The 12,090-nt window shown below is 45.5% G+C and overlaps 1 protein-coding gene across 1 annotated transcript; it reads right to left on the reverse strand.

Annotated features, from left to right (window-relative positions):
* Window positions 1-1,212: 1,212 nt before the first annotated feature.
* On the reverse strand, window positions 1,213-11,865 carry LOC311114917 (barrier-to-autointegration factor-like). Its single transcript, XM_084190134.1, has 3 exons — window positions 11,729-11,865; window positions 4,779-4,905; window positions 1,213-1,651 (listed from the first exon to the last, which is right to left on the reverse strand). Exons 1-3 carry the CDS (start codon window positions 11,745-11,747, stop codon window positions 1,504-1,506), a joined length of 294 nt encoding a protein of 97 aa, XP_084046260.1. The 5' UTR covers window positions 11,748-11,865; the 3' UTR covers window positions 1,213-1,503.
* Between the last annotated feature and the right edge of the window lie 225 nt (window positions 11,866-12,090).

The raw sequence follows: 12,090 nt of genomic DNA on the forward strand, positions 1-12,090 counted from the left end.
GTGAACCCCGTCACATAAAGGAAGATAGTTCTGGTTCTTTCTGTCATCCTGTGAACCCCGTCACATAAAGGAAGATAGTTCTGGTTCTTTCTGTCATCCTGTGAACCCCGTCACATAAAGGAAGATAGTTCTGGTTCTTTCTGTCATCCTGTGAACCCCGTCACATAAAGGAAGATAGTTCTGGTTCTTTCTGTCATCCTGTGAACCCCGTTCATTGCTGCTCTTGGCTATATTTTAATTACATTATTTTATGACTTGAAACATCTTCTTACATGTATTGAAAAGCGCTTAACAAATAAAGTGTATTATTATTATTATTATTATTATTATTATTATTATTATTGTGAAGACACTTTGCTGGTGTTTCCTTTATTTTGGCAGTTACCGGTCTATTTCCACACTCTGAGGTTGGAATAACATTGTGAACATTATGATAATGCCCTTTTCGTGTAAGAGCTGTCTGAAAAGATCACCTGAAATGTCAGCTTGATTGCCTGTTGACATTACCAATAGTTAATAGACCAATAACGAGAGTTTGCCCTCCTCTCTCCTCTCTGCCAATAACAGCTAGTCTTCAGGTTGCACATCCCTCCAATTAGGCCCCTCCGATTAGGCCCCTCCGATTAGGCCCCTCCGATTAGGCTCCTCCGATTAGGCTCCTCCGATTAGGCTCCTCCGATTAGGCCCCTCCGATTAGGCCCCTCCGATTAGGCCCCTCCGATTAGGCTCCTCCGATTAGGCTCCTCCGATTAGGCTCCTCCGATTAGGCCCCTCCGATTAGGCCCCTCCGATTAGGCCCCTCCGACTAGGCTCCTCCGATTAGGCCCCTCCGATTAGGCCCCTCCGATTAGGCTCCTCCGATTAGGCCCCTCCGATTAGGCCCCTCCGATTAGGCTCCTCCGATTAGGCCCCTCCGATTAGGCCCCTCCGATTAGGCCCCTCTCTCAGACCACTCTCAGACAGTCCTAGCTAAATTCTTGCTTGAGAAATGTCATTTGTTTTTCTTCTTTTTTAATTGAAAACAATCACAGTAAGGTATTTAATTGTTAACCAGAAATTATTTGATATTGATGTAACAAAAATAAACGTCTTCATTGGGCTTTTATGATTTTAGTATTAAGAGAAGTCCCGGTTACAGCACCAGGACATCTGTAACAATGTGTTGACTCTTAAGACTTTTGCAGCCATCAAGAATACAGCAGGACAAGAACAAAAAGTTAATTCCAGATTTATTCCAAAACAGAATGCACCCAAAACTATCACTTTAACCTGGGGACAGGGCCCAGGGTCTTAGTTGAAGGATGTGACAAGAAGAACAGAAGGAAGTACAGTGTCTTATAGATAACTATCAACTTTATGATTACTCAAGATTACTTATCAATACTTATCAATAATGACTTATTAATAATTAGTTGAAAGTTGACCTAGGTAGGTCTGAAGAGTCCTAGTAAGGAGTAGAAAAGCAGAAAGGAGCAGAGACAGTGAGTGAATGTCTGCTCTCCTCTACATATTGTTGTTGGTCCACTCTCTCATTCCATTGTAGGCGTCACTTTGTTGCTTGGCGTTGGCCCCTGTGGTATTTTTCAGATAGCCCTGGAACTGGCCTTGGTCTCGACCACTCACCAGGTACTGGCCCAACATCTGGTCAGCCCTGGGAGAGACAAAACGGGGTAATTTACTGTTAAGTTCTGGTAAAGTTTTCTGAAACTATGTATAGCTCTAGTATAGGTATATTTTTGGGAAATGCTTAAACTTATTTTCAACAGCTTTAACTTCTGGTTGATCAAACCAACTTGTATTTGTTACATACTTCGTAAACAACAGGTGTAGACTAACAGTGAAATGCTTACGGGCCCTTCCCAACGACGCAGAGAGAAAGAAAATAGAGGAAGAATAGAAAAGTAAAACACGTAATAATAAATACACAATGAGTAACGATAACTTGGCTATATACACGGGGTACCAGTACTGAGTCAATGATAACTTGGTTATATACACAGGGTACCACTACTGAGTCCATGTGCAGGGGTACGAGGTATTTGAGGTAGATATGTACATATTGGCAGGAATAAAGTGACTAGGCAACAGGATAGATAATAGACAGTAGCAGCAGTATACTGTAGGTAGAGGTAAAGGGACTAGACAACAGGATAGATAATAGACAGTAGCAGCAGTATACTGTAGGTAGGGGTAAAGTGACTAGACAACAGGATAGATAATAGACAGTAGCAGCAGTATACTGTAGGGAGGGGTAAAGTGACTAGACAACAGGATAGATAATAGACAGTAGCAGCAGTATACAGTAGGTAGGGGTAAAGGGACTAGACAACAGGATAGATAATAGACAGTAGCAGCAGTATACTGTAGGTAGGGGTAAAGTGACTAGACAACAGGATAGATAATAGACAGTAGCAGCAGTATACTGTAGGTAGGGGTAAAGTGACTAGACAACAGGATAGATAATAGACAGTAGCAGCAGTATACTGTAGGTAGGGGTAAAGTGACTAGACAACAGGATAGATAATAGACAGTAGCAGCAGTATACTGTAGGTAGGGGTAAAGTGACTAGACAACAGGATAGATAATAGACAGTAGCAGCAGTATACTGTAGGTAGGGGTAAAGTGACTAGACAACAGGATAGATAATAGACAGTAGCAGCAGTATACTGTAGGTAGGGGTAAAGTGACTAGACAACAGGATAGATAATAGACAGTAGCAGCAGTATACTGTAGGTAGGGGTAAAGTGATTAGACAACAGGATAGATAATAGACAGTAGCAGCAGTATACTGTAGGTAGGGGTAAAGTGACTAGACAACAGGATAGATAATAGACAGTAGCAGCAGTATACTGTAGGTAGGGGTAAAGTGACTAGACAACAGGATAGATAATAGACAGTAGCAGCAGTATACTGTAGGTAGGGGTAAAGTGACTAGACAACAGGATAGATAATAGACAGTAGCAGCAGTATACTGTAGGTAGGGGTAAAGTGACTAGACAACAGGATAGATAATAGACAGTAGCAGCAGTATACTGTAGGTAGGGGTAAAGTGACTAGACAACAGGATAGATAATAGACAGTAGCAGCAGTATACTGTAGGTAGGGGTAAAGTGACTAGACAACAGGATAGATAATAGACAGTAGCAGCAGTATACTGTAGGTAGGGGTAAAGTGACTAGACAACAGGATAGATAATAGACAGTAGCAGCAGTATACTGTAGGTAGGGGTAAAGTGATTAGACAACAGGATAGATAATAGACAGTAGCAGCAGTATACTGTAGGTAGGGGTAAAGTGACTAGACAACAGGATAGATAATAGACAGTAGCAGCAGTATACTGTAGGTAGGGGTAAAGTGACTAGACAACAGGATAGATAATAGACAGTAGCAGCAGTATACTGTAGGTAGGGGTAAAGTGACTAGACAACAGGATAGATAATAGACAGTAGCAGCAGTATACTGTAGGTAGGGGTAAAGTGACTAGACAACAGGATAGATAATAGACAGTAGCAGCAGTATACTGTAGGTAGGGGTAAAGTGACTAGACAACAGGATAGATAATAGACAGTAGCAGCAGTATACTCTAGGTAGGGGTAAAGTGACTAGACAACAGGATAGATAATAGACAGTAGCAGCAGTATACTGTAGGTAGGGGTAAAGTGACTAGGCAACAGGATAGATAATAGACAGTTGCAGCAGTATACTGTAGGTAGGGGTAAAGTGACTAGGCAACAGGATAGATAATAGACAGTAGCAGCAGTGTATGTGATGAGTCAAAAAAGTTAGTGCAAAAGGGGTCAATGCAGATATTCCTTGTAGCTATTTGGTTAACTATTTAACTAACTATTTTGCAGTCTTATGGCTTGGGGGTAGAATCTGTTCAGGGTCCTGTTGGTTCCAGACTTGGCGCTCCGGTACCGCTTGCCGTGCGGTAGCAGAGAGAACAGTCTATGACTTGGGTGGCTGGAGTCTTTGACCATTTTTAGGGCCTTCCTCTGACACCGCTTGGTATAGTGGTCCTGGATGGCAGAGAGTTTGGCCCCAGTGATGTACTGGGCCGTACGCACTACCCTGTGTAGTGCCTTGCGGTCAGATGCTAAGCAGTTGCCATACCAAGCGGTGATCCAGCCAGTGAAGATGCTCTCAATGGTGCAGATGTAGAACTTTTTGAGGATGTGAGGTCCCATGCCAAATCTTTTCAGCCTCCTGAGGGGGAATAGGCTTTGTCGTGCCCTCTTCACGGCTGTGTTGGTGTGTTTGGACCATGATAGTTTGTTGGTGATGTGGACACCGAGGAACTTGAAGCTCTCAACCTGTTCCACTACATCCCCGTCGGTGTTAATGGGGACGTGCTCGGCCCTCCTTTTCCTGCAGTCCACGATCAGCTCCTTTGTCTTGATCACGTTGAGGGAGAGGTTGTTGTCCTGGCACCACACAGCCAGGTCTCTGACCTCCTCCCTATAGGCTGTCTCATCGTTGTCGGTGATCAGGCCTACCACCACTGTGTCGTCAGCAAACTTAATGATGGCGTTGGAGTCGTGGGTGAACAGTGAGTACAGGAGGGGACTAAGCACGCACCCCTGAGGGGCCCCCGTGTTGAGGATCATTATGGCGGATGTGTTGTTGTCTACTCTCACCAGCTTGGGGCAGCACATCAGTGATTGGTGGATTTACTCACATAAATTGACCAAAGTTCCCAGACATTTCAGAAACTATGGTTGGTTCTGAAACTATGGTTGGTTCTGATTTGGCACACTATTCCTATGTAGTGAACCTACCTGGTAACGCCCTTATCCTCTAGCCTGCGGCCCTGTACAGGTCCGATCCCGGGTACGTCTCTCACAGACCGGTTCCCCATCGGCTCAGAGACAAAGTTCCGGTGCTTCTGAGAGGTGGTGGAGTATCCTGGAGGAACAACACGATGATGAGTGTGTATTTATGACTGGGTCTTATCACTGGGTCAGTTGAGGTGAAACCTCAGATAACATTTCTCTGGGAGGGGAACCAGGAACCAGGAACCAGGAACTACCCTACTCTCTTATGGACAGACTACGTAAATATTTCAATTCTGGGTTAACCGAGATTAGGAACTACCCTAATCCCAACAGAGTTATACTCCTTGAGGTGACAATACAGCACAAACAGATCTGGGAAGAGGGAGCACTACAACACCTGGAGACATGGAGGAAGGAGCACTACAACACCTGGGGACATGGAGGAAGGAGCACTACAACACCTGGGGACATGGAGGGGGGGGGCACTACAACACCTGGGGACACGGAGGGAGGGGCACTACAACACCTGGAGACATGGAGGGAGGAGGACTACAACACCTGGAGACATGGAGGGGGGGGGGGGGCACTACAACACCTGGGGACATGGAGGGAGGGGCACTACAACACCTGGAGACATGGAGGGGGGGCACTACAACACCTGGGGACATGGAGGGGGGGCACTACAACACCTGGAGACATGGAAGAAGGAGCACTACAACACCTGGAGACATGGAGGGGGGGCACTACAACACCTGGGGACATGGAGGGGGGGCACTACAACACCTGGGGACATGGAGGGGGGGGGGGGGCACTACAACACCTGGAAGAAGGAGCACTACACCTGGGGACATGGAGGAAGGAGCACTACAACACCTGGGGACATGGAGGGGGGGCACTACAACACTTGGAGACATGGCGGAAGGAGCACTACAACACCTGGGGACATGGAGGAAGGGGCACTACAACACCTGGAGACATGGAGGGAGGAGCACTACAACACCTGGAGACATGGGGGGGGGGGCACTACAACACCTTGAGACATGGAGGGAGGGGCACTACAACACCTGGGGACATGGAAGAAGAAGCACTACAAAACCTGGGGACATGGAGGGGGGGGAGGCACTACAACACCTGGGGACATGGAAGAAGGAGCACTACAACACCTGGGGACAAGGAGGAAGGAGCACTACAACACCTGGAGACATGGAGGGAGGGGCACTACAACACCTGGAGACATGGAGGGAGGGGCACTACAACACCTGGAGACATGGAGGAAGGAGCACTACAACACCTGGAGACATGGAGGAAGGAGCACTACAACACCTGGAGACATGGAGGAAGGAGCACTACAACACCTGGAGACATGGAGGGGGGGGCACTACAACACCTGGAGACATGGAGGGAGGGGCACTACAACACCTGGAGACATGGAGGGAGGAGCACTACAACACCTGGAGACATGGAGGAAGGAGCACTACAACACCTGGAGACATGGAGGGAGGGGCACTACAACACCTGGAGACATGGAGGAAGGGGCACTACAACACCTGGAGACATGGAGGGAGGGGCACTACAACACCTGGGGACATGGAGGGGGGGGCACTAGGGTTATCCAGATGTGTTCCCCGCTTGTGCTGTCACATGTGTTCAAGCACGACAAGTGGGTGACGTGATATATTTGTCGAACACGATTCTATTCAGAGAGTGTGACCCAGAGGATAGTTCGGGTGCTACCTCTGGTAAGCTGGTGCAGTCTGACCAACAGCCCAGAGAAAGGAAGAAGGATGTGGAACTTGTTGCTGAGGCAATACAGTTACCAGTCACTCGTGAGCAGCTGATCGCTAACCAGAAGGTTGACATTAGCCTGGCTAAATGTTTTTCTAGTGTTGTCTCAGAGGAGGAGCTAAAGAAGAAAAACCTGGCATACTTTATTGTCACACCGTGTGTCAAGCGCATATCACCCAGAGTCTCAGGTTGCACTTGAACGTTGGCATCAGACACTGAAGTCTATGCTCCGTAAATATTGCTTGGAATCTGAGAAGGATTGGGATGAGGGAGTTCCTCTAGTTTTGTTTGCTGTCCGTGAGACAGTACAGGAATCCTTAGGGTTCAGCCCAGCTGAACTGGTGTTTGGACACACCATGAGAGGACCTATGAAAGTCCTTAAGGATCAGTTTTTATCACAAGAGTTGTGTGTGAAAGAAAATGTGTTGGACTACGTTAGTCACTTTCGTGAGCGCCTACATGGTGCCTGTGCTCTAGCAAAGGAAGCGCTGTCTTCCTCACAGAGACGGATGAAACGGCACTATGACAACCAGGCTGTTTCTCGTTCACTGCAGCCAGGTGACCAAGTTCTTGTATTGTTGCCGGTGCCAGGAGCGTCATTGTCAGCACGTTTCTCTGGTCCTTATGTCAATGAAAAGAAACTAAGTGAAACTGACTACGTGATACAGACTCCTGATAGAAAACGCCAATCTCGTGTGTGCCACGTTAACATGTTGAAGACATACCACACCAGACCCGTCACTCAGATAGACAGTCCAGAGAAACTGGCCGAGACGGCTGTCTCTATTGTTGCTGCGGCTCTAGTGGGAAGTCATGTTAATGATGTGGACGGAGATGGTTTGGATTGCCCAATTCAAGATTGCCCAATTCAGAGATGCTACTGCCTCTCCCATCAAGCCTGATTCATTTAACGGACGGACAGTCAGATGATATTGTGAGACTATTACACAGCTTTCCATGTCTTTTTAATGATGTTCCTACATGCACAAATGTGTTAGAACATGACATTAATGTTGGAAACGCTGCACCTATCAAGCAACATGCTTATCAACGTCTCTAAAAGAAAGATAATGAGGGATGAGGTCGGTTATTTGCTGGAGAATAACCTGGCTATGCCAAGTTCAAGTCCTTGGAGTTCTCCGTGCATTCTGGTTCCTAAACCTGATGGGACATCCAGGTTATGTACGGACTATCGGAAGGTCAATGCTGTCACAGTGCCCGACTCGTTCCCGTTACCCAGACTGGATGACTGTATTGATACTGTTGGTGCTGCTACTTATGTAACCAAACTAGATCTTCTAAAAGGTTACTGGCAGGTGCCGTTAACCTCACGTGCCTCCGACATCTCTGCCTTTGTGACCCCAGATCACTTCCTACAATATGCTGTCATGGCATTTGGGATGCGGAACGCACCAGCCACTTTCCAATGCCTGGTTAACACAGTATTGGCTGGAGTTCCTAATTGTAGTGCTTACCTTGATGATCTGGTAATTTATTCGACTGAGTGGTCTGATCATATTACAACTCTAAGGGTAGTGTGTGAAAGTCTAGCAGCCGCTTCTCTAACCCTGAATTTAGCAAAGTGCGAGTTTGGGAAGGCCACTGTTACTTATCTCGGTAAACAGGTCGGCCATGGTCAGGTGCGCCCTGTAGATGCCAAGGTCTCAGCTATAAATGCATTTCCCGCACCTACCACCAGAAGAGAGCTACGCCGCTTTTTAGGGATGGTTGGCTACTACCGTAGTTTCTGTAAAAAATTCTCTGCGGTAGTTGCTCCATTAACGGATTTGCTCAGTCCGGCGAGAAAATGTGTATGGTCTGAAGATTGTTGTACTGCTTTCAACACTGCTAAAGCACTCTTATGTAGTACTCCTGTTCTTGCTGCGCCAGATTTTGAACGACCGTTTAAACTGGAGGTAGATGCAAGTGCCAGAGGTGCTGGTGCTGTTCTACTGCAGCAGGACCAGAGTGGAGTGGACCATCCTGTCTGTTGTTTTTCACGGAAATTTAACAAATGTCAGACAAACTACTCCACCATTGAACAAGAAGCTCTAGCTTTGTTGTTAGCTCTTCAGTACTTTGAAGTTTATGTTGGTTCCAGTGCATTACCAGTGATAGTGTATACTGACCATAACCCCTTAGTTTTTCTCCACCGGATGTACAACCAGAACCAACGCCTTATGCGTTGGGCACTTGTAGTGCAAAATTATCATTTGGAGATCCGCCACAAAAAGGGGTCGGAAAATGTGTTGGCAGATGCTTTGTCTCGTGTTTAAAGAACTAGGTTTTTTGTTATCCCGTCAGGATGCGGTTGACCGTTGAATTTTGGGTGTTGTGATGGTACGTGTGTCGCAAACCATTGTGGTTTGCTCTTTTAAGGGTGGGAGTGTTACGGATACAGGTATCCTGTGTCTTTTTGTGTTTTTCCTCTCCTTCTGCCCTAATCACAGGTGTCCTGTATGTTCCTGATTGGTGGTCGTTGGGGTGTCTGCTGATTGCTGAGGTGGACCAATCAGTGGACATTCCTCTGCATTGCACCACCTGTTTCTGGGGTTTCAATCACACATCCCATTGTTTAAAAGCCAGTCAGTTGTGTTTGTTGAGAGAATACTATTTTCCGTATGTGAGTATGTGTTTTGTGTACTCACTCATTTGCTGGTTACTCTGTTTGGTAACTTTGTTGTGTGTTTCTGGGAAAAGGGGAATTTAAGCAAGTTGCCCTTGGGTGTTGTCACGGTTTCGGCCGAGACTGCTCCTCCTCCTGGTTCGGGCAGGCTTCGGCGTTCGCCGTCCCCGGAGTACTAGCTGCCACCGTTGTATGTTTCGTGGTGTGATTACTTTGGTCTGTCTTGTACACCTGTGTCTGTTTGTGTTCTGATTACGTGTCTTATAAGTTCCCTGTTTTGTATTGGTTAGTTTGTGTGTTGTTGTCTGCCTGTCTTTCGGAGCTACGTGTTTGCGCTCTGTTTGTTTTGTGTTTAGTGTTTACGCTTGGTTGCGTAATTCCCTCGCCTCTGTTTTTGGTCGAGGTCGTGTTTACTCTTTTGCACTTTGGACTATTAAAGACTGTTGGACGAAACCTCTGTGTCCTGCGCCTGACTCCTCCACCACATCCACATCGGTTCCTCTGACAGGCGTACATTACCCGTAGGAAGAAATCTGTCTAAAAACACTAGTTAGACCTGAGCGGACCACCCACTGTACTTTTGTATGATTAGCAGTAGCTTAGCGGTTCTTGAGGCAGGCAAGATCAGTTTAGGGGTGTTTTACACTATTGTTTCATTTCTTGGGTCCTGCTCAGCCCTTTCTCCCAAACCTTTACCGTGTGTTCAGCAATAAACCTTTTATGTTTGACGGTAGTTTATGGTTGTCGTGTAGTTTTTGTTCTCACTGTTCCACGTCACGATTCTAATTTGCATGATTCTAATTTGCATGAATTATGTTACGGGTCTCTTGTCCATCCACCCTAGGCGTTTAAAGCCACGGGGTTCGTAACAACGATTCTACCCCGAGCCTGGACATGCACAATATGAAGGAATCCATTGGCAACTCTCCCACGGTGGAGCCGTCTCTGGCTGACCACCTCAGCCCCTCGCCCCATTTTACTAACGTCATTGGCACCTCACTCCCTAGGAAGACAGAGCACTTTACTGCCACTTTACTGCCTTCGTTTTTCACCCTGCCTTCGTTTTACACCCTAGATCCAGATGCTTGGGAGGAGATCTGTATGATTACAGACCTGAACCTCCCTGCCTCCACTTTTTGCCTCCAAATGCCATTACGCGAGCAGCTCTGAGATGCGGCGCTCCAGTTTTCCCATTAGATGCTACTCTATACAACAAGGCAGGGGAACCCTAACTATATTCACCACCCCGTTCTACGGGAGAACAGGTTTCCAGGGCTCCTTGCGGGACGTTTGGAGGGGAGAAGGTTAGTCTTTGTTTAGGTCCTTTTGATGCTTTCTCGACCTGCCAAGGACCGCATCATTGATACAGTTTATCCAGTGATAAAGTTTAGCCAAGACCTGACAGTGATACGGTTTATCCAAGGCCAGGACAGTGATACATTTTATCCAGTGAAACAGTGTATCTTGTGTTACTGTTTATCCATGGCCCCGATTGTGATACAGTTTATCCAAGGCCCTGACAGTTATAAAATGTATCCAGTGATGCAGTTTATAGAAGACCAGGACAGTGATATCATTTATGCAGTGAAACAGTGTATCCATTGTTTATCCAAGGCCCCGATTGTGATACCGTTTATCCAATGGTACAGTTTATCCAATGCTACAGTTTATCCAGTGATTCAATGTATCCAAAGCCGGACAGTGATATAGTATTTACAGTGATAGTTTATCCAAGGCCCTACTGTTACAGTGCCTTCGGAAAGTATTCAGACCCCTTCCCCTTTTCCACATTTTGTCACGTTACAGCCTTATTGTAAAATTGCTTAAATTATTTGTTGCCCTCATCAATCTACACACAATACCCCATAATGACAAAGCGAAAACAGGTTTCTATAAATTTTTGCAAATGTATTATAAATAAACAACTTTCACAGAGAAGTGGTAAGTGTCTTGATATAATCTGGTAAAGGGCAGTAATATGTTAGGAATTATATGACTGAATAATGTCTGGGATATACAGTTGGCCAGACACATCATGAAAACCAAAACCCAAAAGTGAGAAAATAGAAATGTTCAACTGTGCAACCATTGAACATACATTTGCATGATGATAAATAAGGGTTCAATATTATAAGCATTTGTAAGTGCAATTGTAAATGGTTATTAACTGGAGGTAAATAGTGGCTCACTATTTGGCAAGCTCTGACTAGTTATCGCACTATTTGGACCAACGCAATATACATATTTATTAATGGTTCATAATGCATTTATAAGTGATTCAATAACCGTTAGTAATTATATACCCTATGCAAATGTTACCTCTTGTAAAGTGTTACCAAATAATTACATTTACGTTTACATTTTAGTCATTTAGCAGACGCTCTTATCGGGAACATATAATGATACTAAGGTCACAATACAGTATGCACGCATGACTGTAAGTCGCTTTGGATAAAAGCGTCTGCTAAATGGCATATTATTATTATATTATATACAGGGTTGTATAACTAAAGCTACATCCTGCAACGATCATTAGTCTTACCTTTCTTGTTTCCAGACATGGTTCAGGTGGAGGATGGAGAATTCAGTTCAATATAACTTGACGAGGTGTCTCTCTGTCTTCTGTTTTCTGTCTGCTAGAGCAGTCTTCCTCTACTGTTGTCAAGACACCGTAGCAAATAGTAGCAAAATATCTTCCAAAAAATAAAGTTTCTATTGGACAATCAGGTAGGTCCCTCCCCGCTTCAATATTCTGTCTCCTAGTGAACATTAGCTCCACCTCTGAACAGAAACGAAAGTTAGAGAGAAATGGAAAGTTTCGATTCCCTGAAGATGGGAACAACCAGTTGGTTTAAAACAACATGCCAGGGTGATGTGTGTGCATGCATGTGTCTGTTAAATCTG

This window comes from Coregonus lavaretus (assembly GCF_964263955.1).
Source record: "Coregonus lavaretus genome assembly, contig: HAP1_SCAFFOLD_425, whole genome shotgun sequence".
Taxonomy (NCBI): Eukaryota; Metazoa; Chordata; class Actinopteri; order Salmoniformes; family Salmonidae; genus Coregonus; species Coregonus lavaretus.